This window comes from Cynoglossus semilaevis, chromosome 12 (genome assembly GCF_000523025.1).
Source record: "Cynoglossus semilaevis isolate Cse_v1.0 chromosome 12, Cse_v1.0, whole genome shotgun sequence".
NCBI lineage: Eukaryota > Metazoa > Chordata > Actinopteri > Pleuronectiformes > Cynoglossidae > Cynoglossus > Cynoglossus semilaevis.
Window position 1 is genome coordinate 6,871,156 of NC_024318.1, and position 21,680 is coordinate 6,892,835.

Below are 21,680 nucleotides of genomic sequence, written 5' to 3' on the forward strand. Positions count from 1 at the left end.
AAATATTCATAAGACTCTGTCTGGAGACTCTGCTGAGGTGTATCTGAACAGCCTTCCACAAAAAAGAAAAGTTCATATTTTACCGCCAGAAGCAATTGACTGTTTTTCTTTCTTTCTTTTTTTTTTCTATCAGGTCGTACTTTGTTGGACAGGCTGTGTATGCAGTGTGGAGAAGGATCTACAGAGGACGAAGCAAAGAGCGTGTGTCACCGACTGCTGGTCCAGGGTCTGCTGCAGAACTACAGTAACAGCTCCACGGCCCAACACAGTGACACTGCACCAGCAGTATTTCAAGTAAGGTCAATAATGTATTACAAAAACAAATGACAAAATCATCTTTAGGTTCAAGTTAACTGTGGAGTCAAATGTAAAAAAAACTGGTGGCTGACAAAGTTTTCCAACAAGTTTATAGAGTAACTTATCCAAATTAAGATGAAACCAAGGACGTTGTCTCGGCAGCTTAGGTCAAAATACATCATAATTCATTAAAACAACTATTTTATTATAAAGAATAGTGCCTCCGTTAGGCTTGAAGACTATTGTCGTTTCTTCATTCTTCAAAATGCTCTGATCTCACTGCTGTCGTCTGCAGCTTTGTTCAGTTTACAAGGGGGGATTTTGGAAAACTTGTGGTGAAAAACAAATGTTTCTAAATGGCCATAACTGCTTGTTTTTATCATAACAAACCGGGGTCTGCGTAGACTTTATTTTCTGCGCAGATTGAATTATTTTATCTTTCAAAAGGTCCTTCAGTTTCCACAGAACTACTTTGATGGCGAGCTCTTCGTTTTAAGATTGATCTGTAAAACATTATACAGTATGATGTCAGTGAAGGTTAAGCTGTTATCAGCTCTTTCAGTTGATTATATATGAGATCAATAACTTTTTTCAGAGAGGAGTTTGTATTCTGTCTCATCTTGACTTTTGGATTTTCAGGAATTCATTTCTGTTCCTCTAAAGCACATGTAAAGTCTCCAGAAGGACAGAACACAAAGATACAATCGCTCTCTTGTTCCATGTGCATTTCTGAAATATTAAGTTTGTTCTTGTTAGCCTGGTTCTTCATTTTTGTTCTCAGCTTTGTTCAGGATATACCACAGAGTGGAATCAGAGTTATTGACTCAGGTGTAAATGTATATATGTACTGTATATACTGCGAGTATGTGTATTTCTACATATATATGCATTTATACATCTGTGCAGGTATGTCTATATACATAAGTATATATTTATTAATTTTATTCATGCATACTGTACTGTACAGTATGTATGTACATATAGACACACTATAGCAGGACCTGACACACACATACATGTTCAAACAACTTTTGAATCGCATTAATGGAATAGGCGCAGTCTCTCTCTCTCTCACTCTCTCTATCTCTCTCTCTCACACACACACACACACACACACACAGAATCTCATAACTCTACACATATTTCTGCTTGCGTAAACTCATCTGCTGACCCCAAAAAAAAAAAAAGAATCTCATAACTCTCCACTTGTCCTCGAGGTCTTACATTATTCATCTGGACTAAGTACAATCTCTGCTGCTGCCACTGAAAATACACATCCCTTTGTTATTGCTACTTCTCCCCCAGCTCCTTATGTTTATCTCTAACCTTCAGACTCTCCTACTAGGTTATATTCACTGGAAGAGGTGTGTATATATATGTGTATGTGTGAATATATATATATATAAAAATATACACACATTTATACATATATATACATATATATATATACATATATATATACATATATATATATATATATACACTGTATGTGTGTCTAAAGAAAACACTGACATACTTCTCTGAGTAGAATACCACTGACGGCACTGGTTTACATCAGTCGACTATGCAATAGATTATTCACTTATATTCATGCATTATTCAGACACACATTACTGCTTCACACTTTTCCAGCTCATTTATGTGAGATCTGCTTCACACACCCCCATATTTATATAATTTGGCAGCGTGTTGTCAAAGAACACGATACAGCATATAAACCAGATGAGAAAAAAAAAAACACAGAAGGTGCAAAACTTTTCTCAAAACAACTTGAATAATAACAGGGAGACCTTTTCAGCTGAGCAGCGGCTACAGTCACACACACACACACACACCTCCTAGTAGATCTCCTGAAGGAGTGTCAATCTCCGAGTGTGTTCCTGTTGACATGTCCTGTGTTGTCTTCAGCTGAGTGTACAACGCCGGCATGAAATGTCACGGATGAAGGTGCTCAAAGTTCCACATCGGCATGAAATGTTACGGATGAAGGTGCTCAAAGTTCCACATTTTAAAATCGCCCCCTGTTTGAACAGATTAAGAACTCTCCCTGAGCGACTCACATCACTGGGAATTATGGGATTAAACCGTTTTCACCAGGGCTCCGGCTGACTCGCTGCAAAGTTGTCAAACAAAAAAAAGCTGCGGTTTAACATTTTTATTCGCCATGGAAACTGACATATACACTGAGCACAACATGCAGCCGTGATTGTGAGCGTCACGCTCCCGACACTTAATGGAAACATAAAGAAACCTTCAGCCAGAGGAGCTCAGTGGTTTCAAGTAGGGCAGCATCTTGAACGCAGCATTGCATCAAAACGTCCAAGTGGTTATGGAGAAAAGAGAGGGAATGCAGAAATAATTCTTTTGATGTGTTTTCTAGGCTAAGATGTTATCTATTAGAGCCAAGTCCAGATCAAGTCAAACATGTTTTTATGATGGAACAGGATTTTTTTTTTCTTTCTTCTTCTTCTTCTGGGTCCAACACAAACACAGACAGAAGATTTGATTTTTCAAAATAAAGTTTGGGTTTTGATTATTGTAGCTTGTATAAACAATGTAAATCTACACTAGAGTTTACAGGCTTTGTGTCACATGGTGATGTGAATTTATTTCGTTTTTGTGTCTGGACTACTTCTTACATGTTATTGATATTTATGCATCACTTTCATTCTATTGCCATATGCAGGAGTGAATGTTTTTTTTTTCTGTCTCTAACAGTTACTGTAAATGCAGTTATTTATTCACTAAACTCTACACAGGAAGACCAGTTGTACACATGGGCGTCCGTGGGCCTGCCAGTCTCCCCCAACCTGTGGGAGTTCTCCGGAAGCCGCAGTGGAAACAGAACGCAGGGCCTGAGATCAACTTTGAATCATTCATCAGGCAAGACACCAGGAGCCTTAAACTCCCAGGTTGGAAATATCTCATTATATTATGTAATATCTATGGTCAGAATATTGTTTAAGGTACAGTCTTGTTTTTTCTTTTAGATTTCATTTCCGATTCACATAGAGATTTTGAAAAATACAAAAAAAAATTACTTTAAATTCTCATGAAGTATTGAGATACAAACATGGCTGCTTAATTTAATCTGAAGGCACAGCCCTACAAAATAAAAAAGTACATTTTAGAAAATTAGAAAAAATTAATTATGAAAATTTTAAATGTATTTTTGTCTTTATAAGTCAGTTTGGTGGGTTAGATAAAAATGTGGATACTCTTTTTACCTCTATTTATTTATTTTAATAATTTACGTAGTTATATCTGTAATGCATTATGTCTATTTATCCTTTATCAATTTCCTGTGTCTGTCCCTAATTTAGCTTGATTGTGTGAATGTGATTTTATTTTAAAACAATACTGTTGTTGTGGGGCAGATTAAGATTAGTATATGGGGCCAGGCACTGATAAAACATAAAAGCCTTGGTTGCCCCCTGCCCCAAAGACCATCACGTATGGATTGAATTTGATCAAGTTCCTCATCTTGTAAATCATTCTTTGTCCACCAGAGGTCAGACTTGTCCGGAGAGACTTTCTCAGATTTTTTTTTTCTCGATCAAGCCGTCCTCCTTTCAGCAGAGATAATAAATTTGAAGGGCCATACTGACTGAACATTTACTGATGTGACCACAACTGGGGAAATGTGTTCTTGCAGACACTGGCTCTCCCCACATGAGGCCCAGTGAGACACTCTGTCTCTGGGGTCAAGTCGTTGAGTATCCCCCTCATCTCTGCTCTAACCAGCCTGGAGCCAGAGGTCTGACGGAGTCTAGACATAATAGACTTTCTTGACTCTTTCTTAGCTCATACTTCTGTCACCAGTCTCCTTCAGTTGTGAGTGTTTCTTGTTTTTTAAGGCGTAATTTATTGAATGATAATGTGTTCAAGACTTGGCAGCAAATTTTCAGTGTTCTTTTCTTGGATTTTGTAATATTGTGACTACACATTTGTTTTTGATGATGGTTTAGTGGAAAAGAAGACAAAACGCACACGTAGCTAAGCAGTGATTTTTATTTTTCTGTTTCACTGACAGACAGAGTCCAGCAGGTTGAAGTCACCTCAGTCTTCCTCAGAAGATGAAAGCTGTGTGATTCCTCAGCTGGAGCGAACCATCAGTGACCTCCAGATGAAGATCGCTGCCTTGCACCAGGCTTCCTCAGCCAAAGGCAGCAGAGAGAAAGTGGGATCTCCGGGTGCCTTACAGTTGAGAGAGGGGACCACCACTGGCATGAGCCAGGAGGTGTCAGTCCAAACCTCACCTGTGGAGGAGGGCGTGAAGTTTGATGTGCCTTTGAGCAGAGGATCCGGCAGGGCCTCGTCCTCTGTCCCTAAACCTACAGAGAACTTTGTTTGCACTTGCCAAAAGCGCAACAACCTTCCAAGTGTGCCTCCACCTCTACCACCGCCACCACCTTTGCCCATTACTCTTAAAACACCACCACCACCACCTCCTCCTCCACCACCACCACCAGGTTTTGGACCACCACAACCTCCTCCCCTTCCTGGTTGTGGACCTCCACCCCCACCTCCACTGCCTGGTATGGGCCCTCCTCCACCTCCTCCTCCACCACCACCACCAGGTTTTGGACCACCACGACCTCCTCCGCTTCCTGGCTGTGGACCTCCACCCCCACCACCTCCACTGCCTGGTATGGGCCCTCCTCCTCCCCCCTTTCTGCCTGGAATAGGCCCCCCACCTCCACCTCCACCCCCAGGCTTTGGGCCTCTGCCTCCAACGGGCCCCATGCCCCCCATGTTGGTCCAGGAAGCTGCCTCTGCCAAGGCCGTGATTGAGCCCCCCAAGCCAATGAAGCCCCTCTACTGGACACGCATTCAGCTGAATGCTAAAAAGTAAGGATACGCTGCATCAAGTGGAGATAGTCATGGGTCATTTCCACTGAGGTACACTCTGAACAGTAGAGAATTGAGAGGAAGCATGTCCACTTAAGATAAAAATCAGCAGCATGCTGTGGGGGCAATAGAAATGCTAACCTCGTGGAAAATGAAAGCGATGCAGTCCAGGCGTTGTGGTCAGCAGTGAAATGACTCCAACCACAGCTTCTCTCCTTAATAAGGCCTGGAAAGAAGTGGGATAAACTTGTAGAAATAAACCACTTCATTTACCTACGTGCCCTTCATATTACAACGTAAACAGGCTTTAATGGCTGACAGATATGACAAGTCTCCAACCACTGGATCAAGGCATGACAAATGAGAACTAATGAAGGGAGAAAGATTTGATGAATGTCTGTCAAAACTGAAAAAAGTTCCTTCGACAAAAAGGAAGAGGAAAAACATCAGATGGCTCTAGATCAAAACCCTTTGATCTGATTACAACTTTGAAAAAGGGTTAATTACAGATGACTGATTAACGGCACATTTTTATTTGTGGCAAATCCAAATGATGGAATTATTAATACGCAAACATTTTAAGAAATTCTGCTTTGTCCTCAACAATATTTATTATAATCATAATCATAATAATGAATATTACTTGTATTTAAATTGAAAGGCAGTTAAACGTAACATGTTTTGTACTTCTATCTAATCTTTGTCTTGTCTGCAGACAGCCTTCTCCTCTGGTGTGGGAGAACATCGAGGAACCCACTGTGAACTTCGATGAATTTGTGGAGTTGTTCTCTAAAGGTTCCGTCAAGGAGAAGAAGAAACCCATTTCTGACACAATCAGCAGGTCAAAGGCCAACCAGGTAGATTGTGCTCGGCTTCATTTTAGTAAATCCGTGCAGGAGACACAGTTTCACATCAGTGTTGATTCATAGACAGAAAAATGACACTCCAGATTTTTGTTTGTGTTCCTCCATCTTTACTTTCTCTCTTCTGATGTCCTGCTCTCTTCCATTTTTTCCTCACTCCTCTCTCTCTCTCTCTCTCTCTCTCTGTCTCTGAGTGTCTTTGAGTGACAGGAGGAACTTCTACAGCCAGACAGTTATTATGTGGTGTGAGCTCTGGCTCCCACCCGACTCCCCCGTGACCATCCCGTGGCACTGAGCCAATGTCTTGCGTGCAGTGAGGAAACCTCACGATGGTGATGACTGTTTAGGGGAGAGATGGCTGAGAAGGGGGGAGGAAGCAGGGATGTAGGAGAAGCCTGGGAGCCGTATTTCGTGAGGTGGTTCCTCCCATCGTGCTTTCTGTATGACTTAGTTTAACAGTCCCAGCGTTTCCCTCCTCAATGCCCTTTATGACACTCAGTCAATCTGCAAGTCAAACATTATCTGCTGTTTAACGCTGATCTTGTCATCTCTTAAAATCACTGCTCATAAATATGTTGGAGATGACAATTTCACACGTTTTGGCTTTTTTTTACTCTTGGCACGTGGCACTGGAATATAATACCCTCCATGTGGATTATTTGAACATGTGAGGATCCCACCACCAGAACCAAAGCAGGGTCTTCATCCGTTTCCCAAACCAGTTTTGATATGATTGGCAATAAATTGAAGAAAACTACAGAATAACAGAACAGAATAGAATAATGTGAACCCAAACAAGCAGAACACCCGTAAAAAGGTAAACAGAGTTCATCAGACCCAACAGTCGACATTGTCTGACGCTTTTATGAGGTCTGTCGTAAACACAACATCATCATGTCGCCGTCATAAATCTGTCAGGACGGGCTTTTTGGTCAGACCACATAAAATGTGTCATTGTTTACGGGACGGGCTGTAACCAGCGTACACGTCAAAAAGTTCAAAGACAGACAATTTAATTTTTTAAAAGTGTCTTGTTAAATAACTAAAACATGTTAAGGGAAGCCTCAAGTGTTTTTCAATGTCGAAATAGATTTAACCGTCGATGACTAATTTGTTTAAATTAATTTGATTGGGGTTTTTTTCCCTGCATTTTAAGACACAGCAGATTTTGTAAGGTAATTGATTTTACTCCATAGATGAGAAAAAGATGGAGGTTGTGACCCAGTGTGAAAGAAATAATCTGATCGTCACCCTGCTTGTGTTTGGATTTAATTGGATATGTAGAGTAATAGCTTCATAGATATCATAAATATATCTTTATTAAATTATTTTTATGAGAACCTTTTGCCCTCTCATTAAAGGGTGAAACATTCCACAGATTTCATTTCTTGTCCTTCACAGTGCACTTCAGCAACTGCTGTGTTTTTCTGTGGCCTCATGTGAACAAGAGCTGATTTACTCTTAACAAACAGAACTCACTACTGGCAACTGAAAACATGTGTATGTTCTGACGGATGGCTCGGAGCAAACACAGTGTCAAGATAAGTAAATGAGCAAATAAACAAATTTATTAGGGAAACATGGATCTAAAATGGGTATTGGCCACAATATAACCCTGCATTATTCCAGATAAAGGCATGAAATTATTCAATTTTTAAAGGGAAACCTGTTGTAAAAAAAAATCCACCCAAAAATAAGTCACAATTTGTTTTTTAATAATAACTAACATCACTCAATGACATCATAAAAATGTTTTACATATTTGGCAACAAGATATTGATATCAAAACAATTCTAAGTACACATTTTGAATTTGTGTAAATTTCCTTCTCAAATGTCTGCGTTTGAAAACAACATTTTTGACATTGATTAAAAACCGCTGTTCTGTAAAAATGTCCTTTTAAAAAATACCACCATTGTGCATGCTACCGCTCCATTAGCTGTGAGATAATACCTCTGACACCTGAGAGTCAAAACAGAGGGGAAAAACTATCAACAGCAGACTAACACTGCTTATGGTTTTCATCTAAAGAAATAAGACAGAGCACAAGAGCTGGAGGAAAAACATCAACCCACATCAGTCAGCAGTCTGTGGTGTGGTCGCAGTCATAATTGTGATGGACCAGAGACAAATTGAGCAGCGTGTTAGATTAGCTCTCTGCTCATCACTTGAACTGCTGGATGTGCCTTCAGTTCAGTGCTGCTGTGCACACGCCAGAGTCGGTAACAGCAAAAAATAAGAAAACTCTGACTGACCTCAATTAAAAGCCAACCTTTGACATTTAAGGACTGGCTCAAGGCCTGGAAACTATTGATCAGTATCCTCTTACTTACATCCCCCCCTGTGGGAGGAGAGCTGAACTGTTTTCTTGATGTGAAGAGACAAGCGCGCCCTCCAGAGCTACCGCTAGAGAGCGGCTCTGACGTCAGCTGGCCAGCGCTGTCAGAAAATCTCTTCAGACATCACTATCAGATGTACAGTGATGTTGACGTTGTCCAGACAGAGGTGGTGTCCAGTAAAGACATGGTTTATTACAAGTTATTCTGGGGTCTGAGCTCAAGTCCTTTTTAACTGTAAGAACAGAATATTTCAATTTGATAAACAGTTGTAAAAGCTGTCTGAAATAGCACGATATATGTGTGTGTTAATTTTATTTTTATTTTTAAATATATATGTGTGTTAATTTTATTTATTTATTTATTTATTTTTTTTAATGTGTGGTGGTCCACACAGGGTGTGGCTGGGGCTTTAAGGTCACTGGTTAAATTCCTTGTAGTCTCTATGGACATGATGTATGTGTTTACGGTGTGGGTTTTGGGACTTGAACCATTGGTTTTCTTGCTGTAAGGCAAGAGAACTAGGCGCTCTACCACTGAACTGTGTAACATGTGCGTTAACCTTGAGTGTAACATTAGCTGACATATATTAACACCGTGTGTTAACAAAGAGTGTAACATTAGCTGACATGTATTAACACCACTAATGAGCCATTTACTGATTGTCTCTTGTGCTGCAGAAGCACACCAGCTATTACTTACTTACTGTTGAATCATTTGGAAACATATCGTGTACAGCCTTTCCCCCCGAAGCCGTGGTTAGGCTTGGGAAAACAAAGACAGTTGGGGCCTGGTGATATAACTTCCTGTGTGTTTGTGGAGTCTGTGGTCTGTGTGATCTGGTTTAGATGGAAGCATTCCGTCTGGATCACAGTAGGCAGTGGGTTCCGTCAGGGTCCATGGTTCTCAGTAGGTGCTGTGGACGTGTGATGATGTCGTACGTTACAACATGGACGTGGGTTGTGATTCATATCTGAGCTGTGGACACAACGCTTTGAAAGTTTTTCATTCACATTTTCCTTCTAAACATTGTTGATAATTTGAAATAGTTCTTGGTTGTGTTTAAGGTAACAAAGGAGAAATGTGTGATTTACTGCAAATATAATATATAGAAACATACCACGCAGTTTAAATAATTATGAGACAAGTGACTATTTTTGTTGACTAATAGTTTGTAAACTTATACACTACCACATGTCGAATAATGACTATTTTAACAGTTTGTAAACTTATACACTACCACATGTAATAACCTCCACATCCTTCTCTATCCTCAACCCTCAGGTGGTGAAGCTTCTGAGCAACAAACGTTCGCAGGCCGTGGGAATATTGATGTCCAGTATTCATCTGGATATGAAAGACATCCAGAATGGTGAGTGTTAGTGGGATACTTCACTTAATATTTGGTTCTTGTAGACTCTGATATACTTCCCAGGTGCATGTGTTCAGTCTGTTTCCTGTATATAGTACATTGTTGTTATGTTAGTTTAGAAGGGATTTGAACCCAACCAAGGATTTTGGACTAGGTACAGTGGTACTGAACTCACAGGAAACATGATGTTTGTTGTCTCCAGAGATGCTTATTCAACAGGACAAAGATGATGATTTAAAATTGTCAGTTTCACAACAGTGTTTCTTAACATCCTTGTAGCAATAAATGATCATTTGAACAAGATTTAAGTTCATCACGTGATGAATCTGCATGAGAGCCATATTGCAGAAGCTGCGGCTAAATATGCATAACCTTCAGTTTATTGCGTTTTTAGAAAACTTCTCTGGACTCTGACCTTGTAGTTTACTGCAGCTTTGATTAGACTGCCGCTGATATTCATTAAGAATATTAATGTTCTCCCCAGGATTAATTGTAACAAATTTGGCTGTCAGCTCGCCTTCCGGTGAACTATCAACATCCATTGTTGCTGATTGAAACCGTCCAGATTAAATTATTATTATTACGGCGTGATCAGGAAACCAGATGGATCTGCGTGACTGTGATGAGTAGGAAAATTACTTCCACTCCACCAGGAAGATGTAGGTTCTCATGAACCACTTAGAATTATGAAATGTTTAAAAGGTTATTATTGCACATAATTGTGCATCAAATCTGTCTGGCTTTGAATGTCATCCTTATTTGTAATATGGCTCTCAGTTTTAATGTGGCGCCAAACATCATTTTCCACATTGTGTGCCTTTACGATCTCTGCTGTTAATCAGGTTTAGCACGTTAGTTAATGGGGTTACCTCCCACCTGCACACCATCAGCACATCGGGGTGTAATTAGGGAAATATCAAAAGTGCACAAACTCTTAAACACTTAATTTTTGAAATCTGATTAATCACAGGGTATCTGTGGATTCATCAAGATTAACAGAGATAAATCAACCTAAATTTGATCAAATCAAGGATTTACTGCCGTGCTCGATGAAGCTGGGTCGTTGACTGGAAGTTAAAGCCTCAGCACAGATGGTCTTTAAGTTTTCCACACAATATGTCCAAATAACAATTTTTATATTGACTGTGCGTTAAAGCAACCAGTAGATGGATGGCAATAATCAAGTTCACAAATCAATTAAATGGATTAACCTTGATTTTGATAAATCGTAAGATAATCGAGCCTTTGTCCAACTTACTGAAATAAATCTTTTTTTTTTTTTTTACCCGCTGATAAATGACTGAACTTGCCTCCAGTGTGAGGTCGTTGTGAAGATTAAACCTCCCTCTGGTAGTTTACTTTACTACAGGTCACCATAAGACGCCTGACATGTTATTTCTGCCGCCTGTTTGTCTTTGGTCTCATTTTTCATCATCTCTCCTCGCCTTACTCTCGCTCTTTCTCTCTCTCACTCTCTCTCCCTCTCTGATGAGTTCTCACCATCTTGTCTGAACGGCTTTGCTGAAGTGATGTCATTGAGGAGATGTTGATAGGAACAGACGGTCTTCCTGTTTGAGTTTACCGCTGATTACTCGCCAGTCTTCGGTCATTCACGTGTCTAAACACTCGTCTCCTCATTTCATCCAACCTCCTTTATCTTAGAGCCTTTGTTCCAGCTTGTGTGTGTGTGTGTGTGTAAATGTCACCTCGAAATGAAGATGAGCCACAGAAACGATCTGCTCCGTACTGTAGGTTTGCAGTGTTTAGGCCACTCTCCAAAGCTCCTCTGCTCTAATCCTTCCTCGACATCAGTATTATCACATTCATCTCAGGTCAAAGTGGGAGGGCAGACCAGGGCCACTCTCATCAGCACTTTCATTCATCTCCTATGTTAGGACAGTTTTTACCGTAGTCCTCAATTAACCCTGGGTGGAAGCTTCAGTATATCACTGAGAGCAGGGCTCTGAAAATGTCAATACTCAGACGCTTTAATTGCTGCTTTAATTATAATACCATTCACCTCACTTTAAAACCGTGTAAAAATGAGACGTTATGATTCCAAAAGAGAAACTTGAACGCTGATGACAGACCGAGGGGTTAAAACACATAAATAGTTTAAGAATTGACAGAAAACCTACCATTCAGACAGAGACAAGGCAAAAGATTTTCTTACTAGTAACTCTTTAAATTTTCCATTTGGAACAACATTTTACTTTTCTGCTTTTCACTGAATGGAGTGAAAATAACACCGGGATAAAGCAGTTAATTATCTCACCCTTTAACAAAAACATGGCAAAACACATTAATAACACTGTGTTATAAATTCACACTAATGTGTACTTCCTTTTTGTGAGCTGATCCAATGTTACTCATTTTCTGGGGAACTGTGAAGAATTATTGGACTAATTTGATAACAGCTTCACAGCTTGTTTGTTTATGTCCCTGTAATGAATCAGCATTTCCTCTCAGTTCCATGACGAGGACAATGACCGGCACCATCATCATCATTCATCACTCCATTTCCCCCAACTTAAAGGAAAAACAAACACTGAATCATTTCGATTTTGTTTTTATGATAGACCAACAGCGAAGTTAGAAGTCTTTTTTTTCACAGCTGTTGTTGTTGTTTGTTCTCACATTTGGCCGACATTCTGCATATTTCACAGACACACTTCGATGCGGCGTCTGCTTCCTGTGTGTGTTTGAAGCTGCAGGGTGACAGCTTTAGACAGCGGTTACTAGCGCCACACTGGGGCAGATCCTGGCAGATCAGTTTGGCTTTTTGGTCACTAGGGACCTTTGTCAGGGCGATGATACGGCTGCTCTCCTGTCAATGATCAAAGCCGTCAGCTGAACTCCGGTTCAGATAATAATGAAAACCAAATGTTTACAAGAGAAAAGTGTGAGAAACAGAAAAGCAAAAAGAAAAGATTTAGATTTGAAATGATCACAGAAGGTAAGACAAAAAAGGTTTTATTAAAACCGAAAACTTGACCAAAAATATTTGTCAATTTTCTAAGTAAACATTGTTGATCAAATCCATTACTCTGAGGTCATCATCAGGTTTCCTAAAAGAGTTTTCCAAGGAGTGCTGCTCTCTCTTATTATTGCTGACTTTTGCAGCCAGTAATAATAATAGATAATAATAGATTTTCATTACACAGGAGCTGAAGAGGTGAAGAGCCACATGTGGCCCCTAAGCCTTATGTTTGATACACCAATTTAGACCAGATTCACACTAAGACGTTTTATTTTAAACTCTTCAAAAGTTCCAGTTTGAATTGTGCTTTTCTCCATTTCATTTGTTGTGACCGATGTTTAAACAGAAATAAAACAGTGCTGAATTATGTGACATTTGGAAAAGCAAAGTGAAAAGTCAGGAGACTTTATTCATAGATTAATTCTCAATCTGTATATATTTACACAGTCAACATTATCCACCAAATCCATTTCTCTGACCTCAGTCCTCCACCGCTGCACCTCTGTACCAGATCTGCAGATCAGAACGGTGTCAGTAACACGGAGACCAGCTCACATAGGTGTGGAGTGCCTCCCCGGGTGACTCCGCGTAGAGCAACACCTCAACCTCAACACCACAGACCCCCAGGCTCTGTTTGTCTTTAAACATTTACTTTCAAAGGATTAATGCTCACGGGCGCCAGGTCCTTGCGCCGAGACAAAAAGGCGACACCAGGAATTCAAACACCGAGGTTCAAACACACATCTCTGCTCCTCTGACAGATTTCTGAGACCTTCATATTTATGTTGTAGTTGTGAGCCCTCGCGTGCTATCACGGTGAGGGCTGATAACCGTGAAACACGCAGCGCGTGTCACTTTGTGTGCAACTGTACATGAGAAGTGTTCCCGCTTCTCCAACGGCCGCTGTCAAAAACCCACGGGCAGAATGTGCTTCTGTGAGTTTATGGTTGTTTGTTCGAGCCGTAAAGTGTTGTCATCTGCAGGTTAGGAGAACTGAAGGCCTATTTGTGCTGGCTTGATTTCTGACTTGTTAGTGTGTTCCTCAGAGGTTGTGGAGAAGTGTCAGCACTTGTTTTAGTGTCAGCACTAACATTAACCACGTTGTCCTCTCTTCTGTCCACAGCCGTCCTAAATATGGACAACGCTGTCGTGGATCTGGAGACTCTGCAAGCCCTTTATGAAAACGTGAGTCTATCAGAGTTGCTGAGGTGTGATACTGGACTGTGGTGAGATGGCAAAAATGCATGTGTTATAACAGAGTCTGTCCTACTGGACCTGATCTGGTCACCGTTCAGATGTCAGTCCTTCAAACACAGCTCTGATTGGCTGCTCCAGTTTACGTGAGAGGCAGTTTTTTTCTCGTTTTATTTGTTGACTATTGTACCCACAAATTCTGTCAACACAGCTCTGATTGGCTCCTCCAGTTTACGTGAGAGGCAGATTTTTTCTCGTTTTATTCGTTGACTATTGTACCCACAAATTCTGTCATTGTCTTTTAGCCTCAAATAACTTTTGTTTTTCTTCAGTGTTTGTAGGAAAGCGGAACATTGACAAAAATTACACGTCCCGCAAATTTACACGGGCTTTGAGCTCCATGCATTGATTTCAAGTGTAGATGACTGACGGTTCAGGCGGATCCTGACTGCCGCGTTCAGTCTGGGAATGTCAGTCTTTTCTTTTCTCTCTGCGGTTTGCAGTAAAAGTATTATTTGGAGCTGGTTATTTGTGAGAAATTGAATGATTTATGGTTACACATTTCATGCCATTTATGAATAATCACTTCAGAATGAAACCTTAGACAACTCAACAAGCCGTGATATCAACAGATGACAAAAAATCAGTCATCGGCCATTAGCTGTTGTTGCGTTTGGCGTCAGACTGAGGCCCGACCACAGAACATCAACTGCAATCCGTCAAAAATTACCTCTAGGATTAGCAAACGCGGAGCATTTGTATGCAGTGCAGACAGGAAAATGTTCGCTCTTTCACTGAGACGTCAAGTCGACAGTGTCACTTAACTGTAATGCACATAATGTGCTGTTGTGAACACATCTCTCTGTATTGACCTCGTGGAATATGTTCCACTTAAAAGTGCAAACTTAAGGAAATGTGCATTAGATATCATAACAAACAGACAAGTCCCAAACTGTAGAGGTATGTGTGCAGTGTGCCAACAGAGTCAGTCTGCTGTGGGTCTGTCTGCCACTCAACACACAACATTTTTACGGTAAAGAGTTTTGTCTTCCTCTAAAACAAGACCTGATTACTGACATTTGACCACACACACACACACACACACCAGAATACATTTATTGACGTGTTTTTTTTTTTTTAATTCAGTGCTATTTTTGCCTTGTTTTGCAGCACAGCAACATTACACCATGTTGTATGCATTTCGCATGAAGGATTGATGACTCCATCATAAATATTTTTTCCGAGACGTCTCTCTTTTGGCTGTGAAGACCGTTTAATAGTTAATACATATTCATCACGTCCCGCCCTGTGGAAACTTCTCAGGAACTGTTAAAAAGCCAACTCCGTCAATAATGGAACATGAAAACGGCCACCTCCCCACCACCCCACCCCGCAAGCCACACATTTGAAGAGTGATACAGTTTTAAGATGCTGTGAAATTCCTATGAGTTGCTTTTTGGCAACGCTACACAGGAGAGTTGCTGGACCTTTGGCTGCCAGAGGCACATTAATGATGTTGATCACAGGCCGCAGTTATGAACCAGTGTGTGTCATGACTTAGTCTCCTAACCTTTTTACTCACCCCAAAACTTCAAGCACTTTCACTCTCACACCCCCTCGGACCCTACAACCGTCCCCCCACCCCCCCTCCTGCGTGGCCTGGGGCTATATTATTGGGTAGAGAAGCCAAATTGTTTCTCTTTTGTATTGCGAGACTCCATCCTGTCTGTGGGTCTCCAGCCCCCTAAACCACAGCTGGCAGCACAGTCAGCCTGTCTTGAGGAATGCAAGGGGCTTCTAATGGTTACACCCTCACTCACTGTGCTGAGAGCGAGATCACACGCTGCTCTCACTCACCATCTTTTTTTTTTTTTTTCCATCTCAAACACAAACATGCAGACAAACAAACACAAATGTGTAGATACGGTACCACAGAGACCAGCGGGGTCGTGGGTTGTCTCGAAGCCGTGGCTCCTCCTGCCATCTGAACTGTGAGCAGCAGCCATTGAAAGGGGTCACAGTGATAGTGGGACACCGCACATTCCCCTGTAATATCATCAGCCGTAATCTTGACCCAGACTGGGTGTCTGAAGTTGACTCTTTTCAGCTGACACCAGCTAAAAGTCATGGAAGTCACTGGAAGTCCATTCAATGACCGGAACCCTCACAGACACTCGGCTCACACTGATGGTTTCAAGGTGATTTGTGAAACCCAAAATAACTCTGCATGTTTATAACAGATGCACGTTGCCATTTAGGAACTCGCTTTTACTCATTTAATGTACAAAGAGTCTCATAAACGCAGTTTCATTGAAAACCGACTGACATAAACAGTGATTACAACCTGGCTGGCACCGCTTTGGACCCTATACCAGAAACACGGCTAATGAATACCACTTGGTTACCGCTGGAGCCCTGGCATCGCAAATATCATCCGACTTCTCCTTTGCATTTGATATTCCACATGGGGCTGTATTTCTCATGCTAACAACCGCTGCAACATGCCCTAGCAATTCAAAGATCACACGCTAATGCCTACTTGTCCCCAATTACACCAAACACTGCTGGGCTCCACCGCTGCCCTTTGAAATGGATCTGCTTTGTGTTAAATATATTTACACTTGAAAACATCTCGAGAAAAGGCGAGGGAGAGCTTGCCTCCGTCGGCAGAAGGCGGCAGTGTGTAGAATACTAATCGGGCCCCGAGTGTGTTTGATGCTGGTGTTTGATGTTTTCCAAGGATCCGTGCCGAGGCTAAATGCTGAAAAAAAAGATGGAGGGTAAAGAAGAGGAGAGAGGGAGAGAGGAAAACTTGCTCAAACTTTGACTTCGGGGGTCTCTGGTCTGTGGAGGGACTCAGAGGGTTTAGGTTCTCTCCCTGGATATGCCCTTATTGTTTTTACCCTTCTACTTCAGGCACATTAACATCCATTGTTTTTGTCTCTTGTGGAACCGAGGGGGCAGTTCTGGCCTGTTTCTGTTTTTTTTTCCCTCTTCTTCTTCTTTAAACCACCTTGTCTAAAACTGTGGTCCAGGGCCTGACAGCAGTACAATAGTGAGGAATGTAGTTAAACTAAAAGAAACATTTATGAAACTGTGTTCTCTGTAAACCGTCATACTGTGTGAGTTAGAGCTAAGAAACCAGAGCTGACGGTAAACTTTGTTAATAACAATGATCTCCCACCAATCCATTTTCCACCTTCAACCTACCATCTGCACTAAGGTTGGCCTGTGTGAGTACTTTAAATTGTATACTCACCACATGTACCTAATGGGACCTTACTAAATGGTGCCCCCTGTGGCAGCGTGTGTCAGTCACAGAGACTCGCACTGTAAATGTCCCCATTGTGGGACAAATAAGAGACTCAGTTTTATTGCAGATGAAAAGTTGGAAGAATGTTGTTTAACATAAACTTTTTTGTGTGTGTTTTGTTGCACAGAGAGCCCAAACGGAGGAGTTGGGAAACATCGAGAAGCACATGAAGTCCAGTAAAAAGGAGGAAACCAAACAACTGGACAAGCCCGAACAGTGAGCGCCAGTCCTGCCTTCAGACTGTTGTCTCTGAACAAGTGTCTCTGTGACTGACCGTGTCCCGTCTTCAGGTTTCTGTTCCAGTTGTCGCAAATCCCCAACTTTTCTGAACGGGTCTTCTGCATCCTGTTCCAGTCCACTTTTCAGGAGTGCAACGCCTCGGTCCTGCGCAAAGTTCAGATCCTTCAGAGAGTGTGTACGGTGAGCATCTGGTTCTTTATCAGTGCAGAGTCAGTTGAACCTCCTCTGTATGTCCTAGCCCACCTTCACTGTGTGTGTGTGTGTGTGTGTGTCCTCCAGATCCTCCAGGGTGGTAAGTGTATATTGCAGGTGCTTGGCCTGGTGCTAGCTTTCGGCAACTACATGAATGGTGGTAATCGCTCTCGTGGGCAGGCTGACGGCTTCTCCTTGGACATTCTGCCAAAGCTGAAGGATGTCAAGAGCAACGTGAGTGTTTTAGCACGACTCTGTGTTTGTGTGTGTGTCGAGGAAGAAACAGCACTAACACCAGGGTTGAGGACTCACATTTTTACTGCTACAGCAGATATGAATTTGAACCCCCTGAATTATTCTAGTAGTGAATAAGTGATGAACCTCCAGTGCAGCCAAACATGTTAACCATGAGGCTGCGGGGATTCAGAGGAGGAGGACATTCTGTTTACTCTCCTCGTTCAATGTCATAACCCTCTGGCTACAAGTACCCTTGGCATTGCCATATAAGGGCGCAGTGGTTTGGTTTTTTTGCGTTGGTGGACGCAGTAATGTATCCATAAAGAACATCTAACTCTCCACCAACTCTGAGTTATAACGGCCAGGCCTGGCTAAGCTGTGTTGTGTTGTGTTGTGTTGCTCCAACCAGTGTCATATTTGTAACCCCCCCCCCAACATCTGAGAAGTGTAGTCCTCACTCTTGTTTGCCCGCACAAATTAAAACGTTCTGCGTCGAAATGATTAAATTAATAAATAACAAGGATTTGGTTTATTTATTTGAATCTTTCTCTGTTTTTCAGGATAATTCGCGCAGTCTTTTGTCCTACATAGTTGCTTACTATCTGAAGCACTTTGATGAGGTATGTTTTGGTTCCTGTTTATTTGAATCACTTTTTTGTTTTCCTTTTGATTTGCTTAGAAATCCGTCCAGAGCTCTCGTTTCATCTCCTCTCCCGCCAGAGGATACCGAGGCTTATCCTTTATCAAATTATTTATTTTTCTTTTCCTCATTTACAGCAGAAACAAATCTCTCTCCCCCTTTGTGGCTCTATTTTAATTCTCCCTCCGTCCCTCGCTCCACTTTGTTCTGGCTTCATTCAAACCTGCAGCCAGTCCATTGGCACAGCATCCAAAGGAGCCATAGTGTAAATAGTTAGTTTCTCCAGATGAGATGAACTCAGAGAGATTCCTGCCAAAATCAACCTGGATGTCAGGACTGCAGAGATCACAACGGTGCTGCAGTCGCTCTAATGGAGAGAATTTCACTTCACTAATCTCTAACAGTCGTTTCCTTTGAACCTCTAAACTAAATTCTATCATTCTCAGCCCTTTAAACTCTCAGAAAGTGTTTGCAGGTCTGTGAAAACATAAATTGCAGCATAACTTGCTGGGCCCTGAAGTATATTTTATGTATGTGTTTTCCAGGATGCTGGCAGAGAGACATCTGTCTACCCTCTGCCTGAGCCCCAGGATCTTTTTCAGGCCTCTCAGATGAAGTTTGAGGACTTTCAAAAAGATTTGCGCAAGATGAGAAAAGACCTGATCGGTACACTTTTATATACAACCTTTGATATGTAGTTTTTATATGTTTGGTCCTTGAAAAAAACTGAGAAAAGCACCTTTAGCTGACGACATGTCAAGTAGTAGATGAGTATTTGTGCTTTATTTTGTTTATTTCTGGGAGTACAATGGAAAATAACGTGGCTAACCTGACTGGATATGGAAATGTCTGGCTCGTAGAGGCCGGTCAACAGAGAGATAGCATCTGTTTGTCGTACAGACACGCTAACCAGAAGCAGATGTCATTTGTCAGATGCAGACTCCTGTTGGACCTGGTGTTCCTTTACTGCCCTCATGAAAGAGGGAACAAAATATAAAGGGAACCGGGCCGGAGCAGTTCCACTACCTGTGCGCACTATCAAAGGTTCATCATTTATCTGCCCGAGCAGAGGAGCCGCAAACCTCCAGCGCGCAACAATCAGAATTTCAAAGTCCTCCCGAACATCATTGTGCATGTCGTGCGTCATTGCTTTGCCCAAAGGGGCTATAAATGAAATGATTTGGGTAAAAGCTGAGCCTTTGAATGTAATTCATTTTATATTCATTGATTAATTTATTCGACATCAGTTAGTGGTTTAAAATTGGTTCCTGGAGCAATTATGGGGTTATTCTATCTCATAACCCTCCATCACAATTCACTTTCTACTGGCCAGTAGTAACCATCGCTGCTCATTTAACTCTTATCACATGCCATCGTCTCCTGAGGAGAAATCATTTTTACGGCCTCCACAAGCTGAAGTTTGGGTCAAATATCTATTTAAAATAAAATAAAAAATAAATTTGTACTATATTGATCCCATATCTGGGAAGTCGATCACCTGTTTGCTAGTTCAATCCTCGGCTTTTCGAGTTTGCCATTAATGTGTGGGTTTTCCAAGTTCTTCGGCTGTCTCAGATTCAAGAAAACATTTTGAAGATTTTGACTTTGGTTACAATCTGTATGTCCAGTCTTTCTGAATCGGTGGCTCTCAAGTGGTGGTCCGCTGTGTGCCTGCGGTCCAACAAGCTGAGTAATTGTGGACCACGGAGCTGTGGAACATTATTTACTTTGAAGCGATTAAAGATAAATAATAGAATATTTAAATTTAACAGTGTGAGTCTAAATGAATATTTAAATTTAACAGTGTGAGTCTTTACAAATGACACGGGCTGCCACAGAAGGCACCATTAGGGAAATTTGGTTCCTCTGGGAATCGAACCGAGGACTCTCTGCTCTTTGAGTGCAAGGAAGGCAAGCTAACTGCTCCACTATTGTGACCGTCGTGAAAGAAGTTGAGTCACATTTGCTGGTACGACCACTGAAATAATCTTTGTCAAAGTGTAGAAGATTCAGTCTGAGTATCAGACTTCAGGATTACGATGACAGACTCAGCTGAGCTGTTGAGTGATAGAGAGGCCTAATGAACGAGACAGTGGGGACATACTCCCTTTCATTACTTTGTCTCAGGTCACACATCAGTCAGAGCACTTCTCCAAAGCTGTGACCTGCCAACAGGTGTTTAAAACAAAAAAGAAAATGTGTTTTTCGTGTGGACATGCGTACCTTTGTGTGATCGAACATGCGTATGTGCACAAGGCAGCGCAATAGACCAATTCCCCAAACCCGGTCTGTTCTCGATCATGTTTTATGCACCTTCTCTGCTAAACCAATCAGGTGCCTGCTCCTGTGTTGCCAAATATTGTTTTTCCTCTACGGTAATGATTCTTGAGGCTGTTCATTATTTGCAATTCATAAAGATGAAGTTGCTCGCAGGGGAAAATGGACTTGCGTCGACTCTGACCCCAGTGGCTGTGGCACATGCCGTCCCTACATAAATACATCATCAAATGCTTTACCTGCAGAGCTCTTCATTACCGAGCAGAGCCCAGCTGAGCGCTCTAACAGACGCCGGCTTCGATGACAGTTCCCACAGGGAGGTTCCGATCAGTAGGCGGTGCAGAAATGGCCTTGGCTGCCCTAAAGGACATAACCCAGCAGCAGAGAGCAGAGAACTCGCCGTGTACCTTCAGGGCCGCAGCGCCATATGGTCGATGAATTAGCGTTTGCCTATTCCCGACCTTTCCTTTCTCTTAAGTGTCTCGTGGCCTCTGAACCTCTGAGGTCTTGAGCTCGGTTTGTGTATCTGTTAGGTTTGCAGATAGTGCGTGACCAGAGGATTCTCCGGGGATCAGTTACAGGTCGTCTGTTTCCACTGGGGGGGGGGTTAATTAGTCATTATGGGTCATTCATTTTAAACTGACACTTCCACATCCACATTGCACGGTTGTGTTTGACAAGTCATATATTTTGATGCCACTCAAATCATTCGAGGGGCTGAACCTTTTTTTTTTTAATTTTGTGTGAAGCAAAAAAAAAAAACTTTTATTTTCTTAATCACTCGACTTTAACAAACGATTGAAATACAAGCCACGAGTAAAATGTTATTTCCTCTAAGACTTCCTGACATGCTAATCCCCATTTTATTCATTCTCATATTTAAATCAT

The 21,680-nt window shown here is 41.6% G+C and overlaps 1 protein-coding gene across 2 annotated transcripts in view; it reads left to right on the forward strand.

The window, feature by feature from the left end:
- LOC103387251 (formin-2) overlaps positions 1 to 21,680 on the forward strand; it is a 35,040-nt gene that overhangs the window by 5,917 nt on the left and 7,443 nt on the right. For both annotated transcript variants that reach the window (XM_017037109.2, XM_025061127.1), the window contains exons 3-13: positions 134 to 294; positions 3,057 to 3,209; positions 4,331 to 5,148; positions 5,864 to 6,005; positions 9,632 to 9,719; positions 13,823 to 13,884; positions 17,334 to 17,422; positions 17,497 to 17,626; positions 17,726 to 17,872; positions 18,436 to 18,495; positions 19,061 to 19,181. In XM_017037109.2, coding sequence (XP_016892598.1) covers positions 134 to 294; positions 3,057 to 3,209; positions 4,331 to 5,148; positions 5,864 to 6,005; positions 9,632 to 9,719; positions 13,823 to 13,884; positions 17,334 to 17,422; positions 17,497 to 17,626; positions 17,726 to 17,872; positions 18,436 to 18,495; positions 19,061 to 19,181 — 1,971 coding nt within the window. The remainder of the gene's footprint in view (positions 1 to 133; positions 295 to 3,056; positions 3,210 to 4,330; positions 5,149 to 5,863; positions 6,006 to 9,631; positions 9,720 to 13,822; positions 13,885 to 17,333; positions 17,423 to 17,496; positions 17,627 to 17,725; positions 17,873 to 18,435; positions 18,496 to 19,060; positions 19,182 to 21,680) is intronic.